The sequence below is a fragment of the Leptodactylus fuscus genome, chromosome 3 (genome assembly GCF_031893055.1).
Source record: "Leptodactylus fuscus isolate aLepFus1 chromosome 3, aLepFus1.hap2, whole genome shotgun sequence".
Classification (NCBI taxonomy): Eukaryota; Metazoa; Chordata; class Amphibia; order Anura; family Leptodactylidae; genus Leptodactylus; species Leptodactylus fuscus.
The window spans coordinates 103,880,613-103,898,386 of NC_134267.1; the positions used below are offsets into that span (position 1 = coordinate 103,880,613).

At 41.0% G+C, this 17,774-nt stretch overlaps 1 protein-coding gene across 1 annotated transcript in view; it reads left to right on the top strand.

Annotated features, from left to right (window-relative positions):
* The window catches only part of FRK (fyn related Src family tyrosine kinase), a 60,828-nt gene that overhangs the window by 26,100 nt on the left and 16,954 nt on the right, over nucleotides 1–17,774 (top strand). Inside the window, exon 2 of the mRNA XM_075266877.1 lies at nucleotides 4,519–4,640. Within this exon, the coding sequence (XP_075122978.1) occupies nucleotides 4,519–4,640 (122 nt within the window). The remainder of the gene's footprint in view (nucleotides 1–4,518; nucleotides 4,641–17,774) is intronic.

Here is a 17,774-nt window from a genome sequence, read left to right on the forward strand (position 1 = left end):
GGAGCAGTGTTTTGCTAGAATTTCAACTGACTAGGAAGTGGTGTGAATGTTGCCTTGTGTGTGAGTCTGGTTTTCCCCTCCACACTTCTACTCTGCCCTGTCCTTCAGTTCTGTTTGCCTGACACTATCTTATTGTTTGTGAGGTTCTGGGTTCCAGTTTGTTTTGTCCCAGTCCTGTGTTAACCCTTTCCTCACCTCTCCACTGTCCCTCTCCTCATTCTCTTGTTGCGTATTGTGTTGTGCTGCGTGTCTGTTGTCCAGCACACCCCATCCTGTTTGTTTTGTCTGCAGATGCACCTTGGTTTCTGCAGGGGTGACCACCTTAGTATCCCCAGTCCCTAACTCTCTTGTAGCTCTTGCCCTATCTGTCGGCTAGGCCTTCGTGTTAGAGAGCCAGGAGTTGTCGGGGCCATGGCTAGCTTGGGAACAGCTGACCACCACTCGCAGGCAGGGCCAAGCTAGCCGCCGTAGTGTCAGGGAAAGTTTCCCTCCCCTGTTCCCTTAGCGGTGCCGTCTGCAGTCCAGATTCTGGGTCTGGGCATTGACACGAATGTAACAAGAACAGAGCCTAAATAGCACATCAGACACCAAAACTAACAACTTTGATAGCTCAGGAATGGACTAGAGAGAAAATTCCAACTGTGCCAGAATCAGTGGAGTGGCTGGAGTTGGTGGAGGTCAACTTTAAATCAAGTTGTGGCTGTAGGGAGGTCCCTGAGTAAAACTGAGTTCACACGGGGTATTTTGGTCAGGATTATGAGGTGGAATCCGCCTCAAAATCCTGACCAAAAAAACGGCTCCCATTGAAATCAATGGGAGCCGGTCAGTTCTTTTTTCCAGGAGTGGTTTGTTCCAGCTCCCAGAAAAAAGAAGCAACATGCTCATTCTTCAGGCAGATGCCGCGGCCGGTTCAGCCACGGACGGCACCCTGAAGACACTCCCTCCCACTAGGCCCATTCATTTGGGTCTAATATGGTGCAGAGTGCCGCGACTGGATGCCGGTGCACTGCACCGGCATACAGTCGCGACTACCTGTTTTTTGGACCGGAATCTGAGGCGGCCTCCCTGTCAAATTCCAGTCCAAAATACTCTGTGTGAACCCGGCCTAAGATTAAAACTATCAGGAATTTCTTTATGGCAAAGAATACGAATTACTGCCTATAATTTATAAGAACGAGTTTACCAAAGGTTAACCTATATTAAAGAGTTAGCAGAAGATGACTTGTGTTGCGTAGCTCTTTTCATGATCAAAGAGATCAGCTGCGTAAACAGTATACCATTTAGAGGAAAATGACATACAAAGCTTTAGCTGTTATAGACAGGCATAGCATTGTCTTACTTCTTTTAAAATAATAGTGCATGAATACGTCTTTAAAACCTGCTTGTCTACTTCTAAAATTGGCTCCCATTTTGGTATGCAGTATAAAAAAGTACAAAAAAAAATTTGTCCTGCATTCCTTCAATACAATACATAGCAGAACAATATGAATCCTTCAGCAATGGGGTTTTGTCTGTCCAAGCCATAATATATAATGTTTTCTTTCCTCATTGGAATAATACATCCTGATTGATCTTTCCCATGTTTTGGAAATGTTTAGCTTGTTAATGCAGTTGTTCATTAATACCTTCACCCTTTCATTCATATGTTGTCATATGGTAATATTTCTTAGTACACTACACTTTACTTTGGTATTCACACTGTTATTCCAGTTTGTGTAACACATGGATTACTCAAGTCTGCCAGAATGCTCTGGCTCATAGACAGTGCTCACACATGCTGAATTAAATGCACTATCTATTGCCTACAATGGTGGTAACAAATAAAAATGTCATCAGTATGAGCACCACCCTAAATAAAGTGCAAGAATTATACAAGAACACATTACAGTAGTACTACACTACAGTGGCTAGGAAAACTATATACTAAACCCCTATGTTCAATATACATAGATCCATTTTCGTCTAGAAAATCCCCAAAATGTCTTTTCTGATTTTTATTTTATTTTACAATAGGAGCCTATTAGTGATGCATCACACTGTATGCCTACACATTGCATCCTTCCTTCAAAAGTATATCAGGAGATATACAGTACATCCTAACATATAACTCCATATAGATATAAGTAGAGCCTATAGATGCTGTTTTGAAGATAAAGGATGGTCACCCCAAATATTAATGTGATATAGATTATTTTTTTTTTTGTCCATTCACTTTCACTTAGTTCACTTCAAAACTAAACTATTAAGTTATTAACACTTGTAGTTTTTAAAACATTTTGTTCAGGTTAAACCATTGAATTTTAACTTAATTTAACATTGCAATCTGCAGTGAGCATAGATTTGTACCATTAAAGGGATCCTATCATACAAATGTTTTTTTTTTTCTGAGTAACACATCGGAAAATTCTTCTCCTACCTTTCGTTGTCTTCTCTGCTTCGCTGTTCGCCTGAAATCCCAGTTTTTGTCGGTATGCAAATTAGTGCTCTCGCAGAACTGGGGGCGGGCCCCAGCGATCAAAAAGCACTGGGGGCAGGCCTCAGCGCTTAAACAGCACTGGGAGCATCCCCAGTGCTGCGAGAGAACTCTCTCCAGCGCCGCCTCCATCTTCGTCAGCAACGTCCTCTTCATCCTCTTCTTCCGGCATAAGTTTCAGACTTCTAGGCCTCAGGCAGAGCAGACTGTGCATGCCCCCAGACCACGAGAAAATGGCCGCTTACACAGTATTGTAAGCGGCCATTTTCTCGTGGCCTGTGGGCATGCGCAGTCATTTGCATACTGACAAAATCCGGGATTTCATGCGAACGGCGGCGTGGAGAAGACAACAAAAGGTAGGAGAAGAATAGCCTTTCTTAAGGCTATTCCGACGTGTTACTCAGAAAAAAAAGCGTTTGTATGATAGGATCCCTTTAAATTGCAATTAATAGGTTTCTTGCTGTATTGGTGAGCACTGCCCCTGTAATTCTTCTTGCTTGATGGATTGAATTGTACTGCTGTCACTGGGCTGAGCACCACGTCACTGTATGGATATGGGCCTCTGAGGCCTTTTTCTCTAGGCACCATGTGTACTAATAACCAGTGGTGTAACTAAAATCTTGTGGGACCCCAGTGCAATCGTTTTTCTGGGGCCCCCTACCTCATCCCTACAAAAAATTCTTGATAGTGATGGTTACGGTGCTAAGGAGTTTAATCAACTTTAGTGTGGTTAGGTAATCTGAGGGTCTCCTTGGTTTATGGACCAGATGGAAGCTGCAATCTTAATACTGATGCCAGTGCTTATGGGCCCCCTAAGGCTCCTGGGCATCGGTGCAACTGCACCCTCTGCACCCCCTCAAGTAAGCCCATGCTAGTAACTATGTTTTAATATGGAGAGTTATGACAGTTATAATTTGCAAAAGATAAAACTTTGTTTTTTTTTCAAATTGCTTTACAATAGACTATTTAATGGACATTACTTAATCCATATTATGTAGCACCAACCCATGTTAGACTTATGAACCCCATAGATAAAAAATGCTTAGAAAACATTTTTCAATTAACCAAATATATAACGGAATATAGTATATTTTGCAAAAATTAACAATGTCCCTTGTATAGTTCTATAAAGTTCATATTGTATTGCCATAACATGATGGTTCTACAGAGATTGGTAGAATCAATAGAGAGTGGCTCCACATGGACACTATTATTATAGCACTATTATGTGCAAACTACATATATAACTGCACTATATAGTGCACAGTTCTGACCCAGATGTTGCAAAGCATCACAATACACAATTCTGATGCTGCAGACCTTCTTTTTGAAGAGGTACTTCAGCAGAGGTATGCATTGTAAAGAATGCCATGACCTTTATAAATACACTCAGCTTGCAGCAATGAAACTGCTTATTGACTGTTAAACAATTAGGTATAGAAATATCTAGAAAGTGACAGTCTTCATGAGTTGGGCTCTGTATGCCTCCACATTGGATTTGAAATGAAACAACTGAGATGCCAGGTTTAATGCGAGGGGTTAAAGGTTTTAATCAAAATGGCATAGTACCCCATCACTCTCCTTCTTGGTCAAATAGCCATTACACAGCCTGGAGGTGTGTTTGGGGTCATTGTCCTGTTGAAAAATAAAAGATGTGGTAGCCATGGCTGTGGTAGCCATGCTGGTTCAGTATGCCTTCAATTTTGAATAAATTTTGAATAAATCCCAACATCTGTCTATTCATCCACATCTGTCTGATTACTAACTCCTTGACTTGTACCATAATATGTTCTGTCTGTCCCTTCAGTGCTGTGCTGTGAAGTGGTGAATTGGTAGCAATATGCATAATCCTGTATGTGGTTAATGGGTAATACTGGGGAGACTACTTAGACAATACCTTTGGGAGTGACCTAAAACCAAACTAAAATTACGGCGCTTCATGCTTTGTATTCCAGAAAACTGGTGTCCCAAGGAATGATAAATTAGCCCAAGCAAGTTGAAAAGATTTTTGCCTTTCCACTCATTATTAATGCTTTTTTTTGCAGATGGTTCTTCCGTGATACTAAGCGGCCAGAGGCAGAAAAATTGTTGTTGCAGCAAAACAGTCAGGCTGGGACATTTCTTGTTCGAGAAAGTGAGAGCCAAAAAGGGGATTACTCTCTTTCTGGTATGTAAACGACAACATTTGTTCTTTCATAGACACTATATAATTAGTTTATATGAATATTAACATTAGTAATGTTTAGTGCCAATTATACTATAACAGCATTGCTCATCCATAGTTGGCTATACATTGAAAGCAAATCCCATTGGCAACAAGGCAGGTATTTATGTATTTTTGTGAGATGTCTTTCCCTTGAAAACTGCAGCCATAGCATTGTGTGGTAATATGTATTGCATTGGAGACAGATGGTCAGTGAAAGTAAATTAGTAAATGTACATCCGATTAAATCAGTTGCCAACTGAAGTCTTTCATTTGCATCATTCATATATTTAAAGAGGACCTTTCACCACTCCAAGGCTGTGCAGCTTTCTGCACCATCTTATAGGCGCTGCAGCACATACTCTGGGGCACTTTGAATTATCTCTCTAGCCCCCCTCGTTGTGGAGTTCGGAGCCCCGTTATTTCTGGCGCCCTGTATGTTAATTAAGCCCTTCACTGTCAGAGGGGCATTTCTGACTGGCATTTCTGAGTGAAGGGAGCAGCGACGTCATCCTCATCAGTCTGACGCTGTCCAATCAGCGGAGGACGGTGTCAGAGCAGCTTTAGCTGCGTGACCTCACGACTTCTCGCAAGATAACGCACTTCTCTCTTTACGGGACTGAGAAGAAGAGCTGGAGGAGCGATGTCACTGTAGCTCCGGCTCACAGCTACCTGTAATTTGGACTGGAACCTGAGGCGGCCTCCGCTTTAGGTTCCGGTCTAAAAAACCCTGTGTGAACTTACCCTAAGGCCAGGTTCACACAGGAGTTTTCTGGTCCGGATTTTGAGGCGGAGGCCGCCTCAGAATCCTGTACAAAAAATGGCTAGCCGTGACTGGATGCTGGTGTAGTGCATACAGTGCACTGGCATCCATTCACGGCATTCCTCTCTGGATTAGGCCCAAATGAATGTACCTAGTTGGGAGGGAGTGTCGCGAGGCGGACATCCGCAGCTGAATTAGCCGTGGAATCCGCCTGAAGTAAGGGCATCTCGCTTCTTTTTTCTGCGAGTGTGAAAAAAACTCTTGCGGAAAAAGGAAATGACCGGCTCCCATTGAAGTGAATGAGGTGCGTTTTTTTGAGCCGGATTTTGACTCAGAATCTGTGTCAAAATCCGGACCAAAAAACTCCCATGTAAACCCAGCCTAAGGGTATGTTCACATGTAGGAATTTGGCCCTGAATTTGATGTGGATTTTTATGCTGAATCTGCCGCAAATTCGGCCTGAAACTTACCTCCCATTCATTTCAATGGAGACAGTAGCTGATTTTTTTCTGCTAGCAGATTTTTTCATCTAGCGGAAAATAAACATTCTGCTTGTACTTCAGGCAGATTCCGCCTGAGAAAACCCATTAAAATGAATGTGAGACACAAAATATACTTCTGCTGGTACAGAATTTGACACTAATTTTGTCAAAATCCACTAGCAGAATTTGGAATAACCCAGAAAAGGCAAAATACAGAGGAACTCTTCTCCAAATTCAGAGCCAAATGTGTAGATAGCAAAACAAGAAAAAAGCTATCATGTGCATCTACTTTGTCTCCTTCGATGCATTTTATGAAGTTATTTCTCTTGGCAGCAGCTGCCTGACACTGGTTGCTACAATTAGATTGCTTGTTATTAGAATTTAGAAATAACTTCTTATGGAACTTTCCTGCATGAATAAAATGTTTTGGTTACATTAGTAAATCATGGAAGAAAGTAGAGCTTTGTACAACACTAATTGTTATGGGTAGCGGATCGTGGACTATTTGTACCATCTAGCGGGTTTGGTTTTAGGTCACTCCCAAAGGTATTGTCTAAGTAGTCTCCCCAGTATTACCCATTAACCACATACAGGATTATGCATATTGCTACCAATTCACCACTTCACAGCACAGCACTGAAGGGACAGACAGAACATATTATGGTACAAGTCAAGGAGTTAGTAATCAGACAGATGTGGATGAATAGACAGATGTAGAGTTAGGAATGAAGCCAAAGGTTAATACATGTGTATTGTGTCATACTAAGGGCAGAGCATATATACAGTACACACCAAAAGTTTGGACACACCTCATTCAAAGAGTTTTCTGTATTTTCATGACTATGAAAATTGTAGATTGACACTGAAGGCATAAAACTATGAATTAACACATGTGGAATTATATACTTAACAAAAAAGTGTGAAACAACCGAAAATATGTCTTATATTCTAGGTTGTTCAAAGTAGCCACCTTTTGCTTTGATTACTGCTTTGCACACTCTTGGCATTCTCTTGATGAGCTTTAAGAAGTAGTCACCTGAAATGGTCTTCCAACAGTCTTGAAGGAGTTCCCAGAGATACTTAGCACTTGTTGGCCCTTTTGCCTTCACTCTGCGGTCCAGCTCACACCAAACCATCTCGATTGGGTTCAGGTCTGGTGACTGTGGAGGCCAGGTCATCTGGCATAGTACCCCATCACTCTCCTTCTTGGTCAAATAGCCATTACACAGCCTGGAGGTGTGTTTGGGGTCATTGTCCTGTTGAAAAATAAATGATAGTCCAACTAAACGCAAACCGGATGGCATAGCATGCAGCTGCAAGATGCTGAGGTAGCCATGCTGGTTCAGTATGCCTTCTATTTTGAATAAATCCCCAACAGTGTCACCATCAAAACACCCCCACACCATCACACCTCCTCCTCCATGCTTCACAGTGTGAACCAGGCATGTAGAGTCAATCCGTTCACTTTTTTATGTAGATTGTGAGCCCCATATAGGGATCACAATGTACATTTTTTTTCCCTATCACTATGTCTTTGTAGAATGGGAGGAAATCCACACAAACATGGGGAGAACATACAAACTCCTTGCAGATGTTGTGCCTGGCAGGATTTGAAATTCGTTCACCTTTTCTGTATTGTCGCACAAAAAAAAAACCGAAAACACAACTAAAGGCAAAAAAGACATAAACATATACATATAAGGGGACTAGAGATGAGTGAACACTGTTCGGATCAGCTGATCCGAACAGCACGCTCCCATAGAAATGAATGGAAGCACCTGTGACGCTGACTTTGCCGGCGGCCGGCCGGCGTCACAGGTGCTTCCATTCATTTCTATGGGAGCGTGCTGTTCGGATCGGCTGATCCGAACAGTGTTCGCTCATCTCTAAAGGGGACCAATGCTACCTGTCAAAGAACATACGTGATAGTTGAAAAAAATTTAAATATGTAACAAAAATGTAATTCAGCAATGGAGTATGGTGATAAATTAATAGCCTTTAGCAGAGAGATCAACATACAGTAAGTGAGTATTTATATGTAGTGAAGTCATAGTGACAACTTTCATATGGGGGTTAATATAGTTAGCTCTGCATAATGACAAATGTAAAAAATACTGTGGTTGCTGGAATGAAGTGAAGTAAATGAAGTCAGATCATAAAGGATAGTACATACCACGATAAGAATGCGCCCCTTCGTCAGGTGTCTGAGCTGCTGTTAACCTGCAATTTCTGAGGTTGGTGACTCGGATGAACTTATCCTCCACAGCAGAGGTGACTCTTGGTCTTCCTTTCCTGAGGCTGTCCTCATGTGAGTCAGTTTCTTTGTAGCGCTTGATGGTTTTTGCAACTGTACTTGGGGACACTTTCAAAGTTTTCCCAATTTTTTGGACTGAATGACCTTCATTTCTTAAAGTAATGATGGCCACTCGTTTTTCTTTACTTAGCTGCTTTTTTCTTGCCATAATACAAATTCTAACATTCTATTCAGTAGGACTATCAGCTGTGTATCCACCTGACTTCTGCACAACACAACTGATGGTACCAACACCATTTATAAGGCAAGAAATCCCACTTATTAAACCTGACAGGGCACACCTGTGAAGTGAAAACCATTCTAGGTGACTACCTCTTGAAGCTCATCAAGAGAAAGCCAAGAGTGTACAAAGCAGTAATCAAAGCAAAAGGTGGCTACTCTGAAGAACCTAGAATATAAGACAGATTTTCAGTTGTTTCACGCTTTTTTGTTAAGTATATAATTGCACATGTGATAATTCATAGTTTTGATGCCTTCGGTGTGAATCTACAATTGTTATAGTCATGAAAATACAGAAAACTCTTTGAATGAGAAGGTATGTCCAAACTTTTGGTCTGTACTGTAAATACACAAGTACTGTCTAGGATTGGCTAAGTACCTGGCCTAAAGACAGGACCATTTGTAGTAGAAGGAAATAAAAAACAGCAGAAGGAGACAGGAATTGCATATCTGTGTGAAGTAGAGATAAGCTGGAGGTTACATTTGCTGATAGAGATAGTATTAGTAGGTGCATACGGTGGCGTTAGAATTATATTACCTTTGTACATCACACTTCAATGGGAGCACCAGCTATTGCTAAAGCAAAGCACCATGGGTTTGGCTACTTTCCCCATGACTGCATTCACAATGGGGGGTAAAACACCCCCATTCTATGGTGGTCCTATGGATAAATGATAAATCTTGTATGTAGCATAACCCCTTTTACGAATGGAAAAGTTTACATTAGTAATTTCTCCTGTAGGTACAAAAATAAATGGACTGATCATTTGTGTTTACTCCTTTACTTAGAGTGCAATAAATCTTATGTTTGGTAAATTGTTTAACTAGCGATGAAATAAATCTATTTTCAAGCTGGACTAAGTTGCCAGTTTACTTTACTAATTAATGGAAGTCAATTGCAAAGTCAGTGATAGATATACTACTGACTATCTCCAACAATCTGCTAATAATAATAACATGTACCTGCAGACAAATACCTAAAATAGAGCAATGATTTATTATATGAAAAGCTTCATTTTAAGTCATTTATTTATTTTCAGATTATGTGCAGCTGGAATGGAATTGTAAGCTTTCCCTAGACATAATGTATTAATATAATAAATTGCCAGAACGTGCGGAATGAAATCATGAAGCATTTGGTAGAACATGGCATTGGTGCTTTCTATTCAGCATTTTGTTCATCTATAGTTCAAATTTTTATTTTTTTTCACATCAGATTATTTTTTTAATTTTTTGCAATTCCAAAGAAACAATGCAAATTACATTCTCCCTAACTTCTCACCCATACCTTTTTTATTTGCCGTTATTGTTAAAATTAATCTATGGATCCCAAATCTTCCAGATGCACATTTTCCCTTAGTTACTGTAGCAGGGCAGCAGGCTTTTGTGGGGTCCGTGTACTTACATAGCTCATCGCTTTTTAATGCGTTCAGTATTCCGTTTGGGGGGTCCCCAAATGGACTCCCGGAATGGAATACTGAACGCAGATATGAACCAGGCCTAACATCTCACACTACATATTTCTCAAATATTTTATTTTAACGTTAATTGGTAAGCATTTTAATAGGTATACTATCCTAGGTAATATTACCATTTTTACAGTACTTATCCTTCCTACAAATGTAATGCTTCTCCAATTACATACCTCCAAGTCTGCTTTTATTTTCCTATTAACCCCTTAACGCTAAATCACGTACCTGTACGTCAGGGAATGTGGTTAGTTCCCGCATTCCCACGTACTTGTACGTGATTGAGATTGCACGGGCTCAGAAGCAGAGCCCGTGCGATCTCCACGGGAGGCCGGCTGTATCTGACAGCCAGGCTTCCCCTGTAGCAGCAGGGACGGTGATTGCACCGACCCCCGCTGTTTGACCCTTAAGGTGCCATGATCCATAGTGATCATGGCACCCTAGGGGTTTTGGCCGGGCTATAAATCATGCTGCCGGCAGCATCAGGAGTCTGTGTGAGCTGTAATTTACAGCTACACGCTGCTCCTTAATCCCTCCCCCCATCGGAGCTCGCTCCGATGGGGGGAGGGTTAACCCCTTGGATGCTGGGACGAGAGAAAGCTAGTCTATGCATCTGCATAACTAGCTTCCTCTATAGACTGCAATACACGTGTATTGCAAGTCTATAGTTAGTATAGAACCAGTGATCCTCTCTGATCGCAGGTTCTAGTGTGCTTACAGCACAAATGTAAAAAAGTTTAAAAAAAATAAATAAATAATAAAGTGTGTAAAACAAACAAACAAAACAAACATAGTTACATTTCTTGTAAATCTGGAAAATCGCTGTTACACTTGTAAGCCTTGTAACGTTCAAAATAAATTAAAATACAATCAAAAGATGATGCCGATATAAAGCAGAGATATGGGAGATAATATTTATTCATGTATTTGGGTGGTATGACTATCTGCCTGAAAAGCAGAGAATTTCACATTTTGAAAATTGCAATTTTTTCCAAATTTCCATCAAATTTCCTATTTTTTTAATAAGTAAATACAAAAATATTGATTAGTGTTTACCACTAACATGAAGTATAATGTGTTACGAGAAAACATTCTCAAAATCACTTGTGTAAGTTAAAGCGTCTCAAAGTTATTGCCATTTAAAGTGACACATGTCAATTTTGAAAAAACAGGCCTGGTCCTTAACATACTTTTGGGCTGTGTCCTTAAGGGGTTAATATTATAAATGTGAAAGTTTGTGAGTTTGGATGTTTGTGGGTTTGTGTGTTCGGATGTTTGTTAGTCAATCACGCAAAACCCGCTCGACCGATTTGGCTGAAATTTTCCACAAACATAGTTAATACACCCCATTACGCAATAGGCTACTTTTCGTCACAATAGCGCACATACGTTTTTCCCAGGATCCCCACAAACCCCAAACTCACATCACCATCTCTGCAATCTCACACACTTTGGACCATAGCAAGCCACAAAATTCATATTGCCCTCTACAGCCTCGCCCCTAACCCCACACAATCTCATATACATATACTTTACCACTTTGCCCCTCACCTTAACGATACTCCAGGAGGCGCTCTTTAACGCTCCGGAGCAGCCATGTTTGCCGACCCCCACCGCTCTGACAATCCGCGACACCGCCCACCCATGTCAATACCCCTAGGCGGTCTAATAAATGCAAAAAAAAAAAGTTTAAAAAAGATATTAAAAACAAAAAAAAAAGGATTAAAAATTCAAATCACCCCCCTTTCCCTAGAACACATATAAAAGTAGTTAAAAACTGTGAAACACATACATGTTAGGTATCCCTGTGTCCGAAATCGCCCGCTCTACAAAGCTATACAAATATTTTTCCTGTTCGGTAAACACCGTAGCGGGAAAAATGCTCAAAAGTGCCAAACCGCCATTTTTTCACTGTTTTGATTCTGATAAAAATTTGAATAAAAAGTGATCAAAGCAATAACATTTCCTGAAGATGGTAGAACTACAAAGTACACCCAGTCCCACAAAAAAAGACGCCATATACATCCCCGTACATGCACGTATAAAAAAGTTACGGCTGTCGGAATATGGCGACTTTTCAAAAAAAATTTTTTTAACAGTTTTGGATTTGTTTTTAAGGGGTCAAAATGTAACTAAAACCATATAAATTTGGTATCCCCGGAATCGTAACGAAACACAGAATACAGGGGACATGTCATTTTGGTTGCAAAGTGAACGCCGTTAAACCAAATCCCGTAAGAAAGTCGCAGAAATGCATTTTTTCTTGAAATCCACCCCATTTTGAATTTTTTCCCTGCTTCCCAGTACATTATATAGAATAATTAATGGTGGCATCATGAAGAAAAATTTGTCCCGCAAAAATTAAGACCTCATATGGCTCTGGGAGCGGAGAAATAAAAAAACCATGGGGTTTAGAAGGAGGGGAGTCAAAAACGAAAATCAAAAAATGCCATCGGCGGGAAAGGGTTAACTTCAAATACTTCTGTCCCAAAGTCACTATGTAAAGTTTCTCACAACACCGTATAGCAGCTCAAATATAAATTAACTTCAACACAAAAGTCTCACGTATTCTCTGAATTACAGCGAAAAAACAAGATACAAAGTTACATTTCATATCCCATACCTTATACACAGTACGAAAACCTTACCCACGCCTGTATATACCCACTTCTACAATCACCGCAGACGAAGTCGCGGGTACCAGCTAGTCTATTTATATATTTCAAAATAATTCTATTTAGACAGATCTCCTCTTTTCATTTAGATTTTAAATCCTTTGGAAGATATAAAATTGTCTCTGTTAACAAAGTAAAAATTAACTTCAATAAGCTTTTCCATGTTTTTTCTAACCTGACCTATCTAAATGTATATAATCCAGAGATAACCTTAAGATCATCCAATACCTTGATCACATGTGTCAGTGACAGCAGTGGTTTTGTTAGAGAGAGTAAAATATTGTCTGCAATCAAACTTACTAGCTAGTGGAAAAAAGAACTGAGCGGCTCCCATTGAAGTCAATGGGGGCCGTTTTTATCAGCGGATTTTGAGGCAGATTCTGCATCAAAATCCGCTGCCAAAAAACTCCATGTGAACTAGCCCTTAGGGTTTTCCTTGAAGAGGTTTAAAATACGGTATACTTGGGTGATGATGTAATTCAGTTCTTACTCACACGTGACCAATAGGTAATATTAGAGGACTCTTCTTCTCATAAATACATGGAAACGGACATGGACATAGATAAAGGAAAAACTTACAGAATAATAGATATATCAGTCAATGTCTATTAGGCTTTTATCATTGAAGAAGTTCATAGCTAGCTTAACTTAACGTAGTGTGGAGTTTAGCAGCCTGGACCTCATTTCGCTTTGGATTTTCATCTCTGTGTGGTCAACTTCTGTGGGATGGTCATCTTCACAAAACGACAGAAACAGACAGACTAAGACTTCTGTATTTGTCAATCATTTATTTTCATTACCTTAGCACGTACAAATTCTTTGTTACTGTATATGCATACCTCCCAACTTTTGAAGAACTGAAAGAGGGACAAAATGGCAAATTTAGCCCCACCCACTTTTGTGTTGACTCCGCCCATTCTCATTAATTTTTCATGTGCCCGCACACAGTGTAATCCTCCGACAGTCACCCGTAAATTATATGCCCCCCCTCTATCTCTCCCCCAGTTTCATATATACCCTTCATCTGCCCCCAGTTTCATGTTCCCCCTCCATCTCTGCCCCCACTTTCATGTCCCCTCCATCTCTGTCCCCAGATTCATGTCCCCCATCTCTGCCCCCAGATTCATGTCTCCCCATCTCTGCCCCCAGATTCATGTCCTCTCCATCTCTGCCCCCAGATTCATGTCCCCCCATCTCTGCCCCCAGATTCATGTACCCCCATCTCTGCCCCCAGATTCATGTCCCCCCATCTCTGCCCCCAGATTCATATCCCATCCATCTCTGCCCCCAGATTCATGTCCTCTCCATCTCTGCCCCCAGATTCATGTCCCTTCCATCTCTGCCCCCAGATTCATGTCCCCTCCATCTCTGCCCCCAGATTCATGTCCCCACATCTCTGCCCCCAGATTCATGTCCCCACATCTCTGCTCCCAGTGTCATGCCGTCCTCTCCTTCATCTGCCCCCAGTTTCACGTTCCATCTCCACATTACACTTACCTTCTCCTCGTTCCCCCGCTGCACTCTGCGCGCCTCTCTCTCTCACTGGCGCACAGTTGTAGACGCAATGTGACGTCATCACATCGCGTCTACAAGCCAGTAGGCGGCTTTCAGCAGCGAAGCAAGGATCTGAGTTGAAATCGGGACATACCTCCCTCCAACCCAGACCGCAGGACATGTCACCGGAATCGTGAATGTCCCGTGGAAATCGGGACGGTTGGGAGGTATGTATATGTTATTGCTTGCAGGACTTTTCTTTCCACCTATTTTAAGTAGAATGGGGACAGAGTTCCCAAATGCTAGCGGTAACCTAGCACTAGGTGGTTACAGTACAGTTCAGGTGGTTAATATTTGTCTATTGTCTCCAAACTGTAGACTCTGTAGCATTATAATTAGAACAGGATTTTCCTATCCCTCTTAATAAGAAATCTATTTCCTTATGTCATGGAAAAATCTTACACATAGTCATTAACTTTTATAATAAAGTTTTATAACATTCAAAGTACCCTGGAGTTCAAAGTTCAGCTGATAATGGAAAAATGTCTATGCTTTCTCCTGTTTTATTTTGTCATAATTTCTTCCTAATACAATGATAAGACTCAACATTAAAATTGATTATTAAGCTATATTAGGCTGAGGACCCACGTTGCAGAAACACAGCAGAAAAAAATGCTATTCAGTACAGTACCAGCAAAGTGAATCAGATTCTGGCTATCCACACATTGCGAAAAAAATTTTTTAAAAACGCTGCAAAGAAGCTGTGACTTTACAAAACACAGCATGTCAATTTTCCCTGCGTAAATGCTCGCGTTTTTCCCTATAGATAGGGAAGAAAAACCGCAGAGAGAAATAGCAGCAAAGATGCAATGAAAATGCTGTGGAACAAATGCAATGTGTTTCTGCTGTGTTTTTTTCCACAAACTGTGTTCCACAATGTGGGGTCTAAGGTTTTATTCACATGACAGTGTTTTACATCAATGACTATAAGTAGCCTGTTGGGCGACAAGAGGGGCATTATATTGTGCTGTGCTCACAAAGGGGATATTACACTGTATGGGGCCAATGTGTGGGACCCACAATGGCACATTATAGTATGTGAAGACCACAAGGCCGAACATTATACTGTATCAGGGGTCACAAGGAGACAAAATACTGTGTGGCAGCCACAAGGGGACATTATACTGTTTAAGGATCACAAAGGGGACATTATATTGTTTGGGGTCGGCTAGGGAGACCTTATACTGTATGAGGCCACAAGGAGGTATAATATTGTGTAGTACCTTCAAAGGGGCATTAAATTGTGTGGGAACACAAGAGGGTATAATACCATATGGATGCACTAAGGTGGCATTATACAGTCTCAGGCCAACTAAAGGGGCACAAAGGGACTGGGTGGGATTGGGCAATGCCAAAGTAGGAATAGGCAGAGTTAGAGGAATGGCTTATAATGTATAAAGCTGTGGTGCATAGTGTTATCTATCCTTTAGTCCTCTGAAAGTTAGGAGGTATGCTTAGCTATTAGATAAATGTCAGTGAAAGTCTCCTCCTATGATCCGCAGACAATCTAACATGCATAGAAACATCAGAATTTTCTTGAGGAATGTATGTTTAGAATTTAATAATGATTATTTGTTCTACATTAAGATAATCTGCTATCAAGTTTACTTGGCAGAGGCTTCTCTTCCTTTCCTATTGAAATAAATATGTATGATCACCATAATTTAAAGTACATGTTTTTTGGAACATCAAATAAAATAGTTTCTTCTTACGCGTTCTGGATTGCTAAGGCTTAAAGGCAAAATAACATCCATTCATTTCAAAGGGTTTTTAAAGGGATCCTATCATTGGGAAGCAATTTTTTTTCCCTAACACGTTAGCATAGCCTTAAGAAAAGCTATTTGTCTCCTAGCTTTAGATTTCTTCTCCGTGACGTCGTTCCGTAGAAAGCCCGGTTTTTCGCTGGTATGCAAATGAGTAACTCTAACTTTTTTTTTTTTGCATGGACACAAAGTCCTGCATGTCCGAGCAAAAAAAAAAGAAAAAAACGGTTTCACCGCAGAGTGGCTGCATACGGGCAACGGCGGTTTGCTTTAAAAACCCATTGAAAAGAATGGATTTAAAAACTGACCACCAGCAAGCCGTCCCTATGCAGTTTTGCCTCACTTTTCCATGGTCTCACAAAGGATGTACAGCGGCGCTTGTGTGAACGCCCCCTAAGAGAGAGATGTGTGTATACATGGTGTACTACCTGTAAGCAGAGCATTGCAAGTATCATTCACAGGGACCATATACTACCTCCAACTTTGTAAGTTTATTGCTGGCATTTACTTGTGATTTCCTAACTGAAGGTCAGAATGAACTCAGAATTAGTTTTTTTGCCCTTCAGCCTTAATATTGTGTAATATACAATGATATATGAATTACCCGGTAAAGTACTCCATTTCAGACTGTGTAAGCAGGGTCGGACTGGGGTGTCTAGGGCCCACCAGTGGAATTGTTAATAGACGCCCACCACCAGGACCCTTCAGATCAGTGGTACTGAGACACGACGGATAAAGGTAATAACATGTTGGGAGCCATATTCACCCACTATACAATGTGCACTACCTAAACCTACTGCTACACCTTGTATGGCAAGTGAACAGCGCGGCTCCTAGCAATGCTACTATTACCTGTGGCTGCTCTGTCCTGGAAAAAGCTGATCTGAATAGGTCCTGGCTGTTGTATCATCGCAGATGTAATATTGATAGCCTATCCTAAGGACAGACCATCAATATTAGAAATATGAATATATACTTTAAAGTGGTTGTCAAGGAATTGGAGCAACCCATGTGCCGGGCAGGAGGTGTAAAATAAAAAACAAATAAATAAAAAAGCATACTCATCTGTCCCCGGCACTCCCTTGTCTACCGCCAGTGTCCGTTCAATCTCGTGCTGGCGCCTTCTTGCTGGGAGTCCTGCACCTCATGTGACTGTTGAGACCAATTAGGTACAGGATTTCCAGAAATGAGTCGCCACCATGAGACTGAACAGACACAGAGGGGGAACAATGGGGTGCTAGGGACAGGTGGGTATGCTTTTTTTTTATTTTTTATTCTTACACCTCCCTGGCGTCCACCACAGTGATCACTCCAGTTTATAGACAACCTCTTTTAAGGGGTTGTCTGGGCCAAATTTTTTATGGCCACTTTACTGGTCCCCCCATACAGTAGCCTCTTCACTGGTCCCCAATAATGTATGGGGAATAGTGATGGGGCCATTATATTGTGTGAGAACAGTGATGGGGCTGACATCCTGAGGGGATGTTAAACTGTGTGGGGCATATTAAAGGGGTTGTCCAGGGTTAAATTTTTTTATGGGCTATGCTCAGGATAGGGCATAAATACCTGAAGTGTAGATTCTGCGTCTGAACCCCTTGTGATATTACTGAAGTAGGCACAATATAACTTCTAGTGTAGCAGAACTATGAAAGATCCAGCTATTGTGACCATAATCCAGGTGCTAAATTTTAACAGGATGGCAAATATGTAATAATAGGAGACTAGAAAGGTTCATTTATGAATCTGTAGAACAGAAGATGGATGGCTTAGAAATAAAACCATTCATCATATCATCTCCATATGCAGTATGGTAGGTCACTATGCACACAAGATGCCAGTAAGTGACCAATGAAGATATC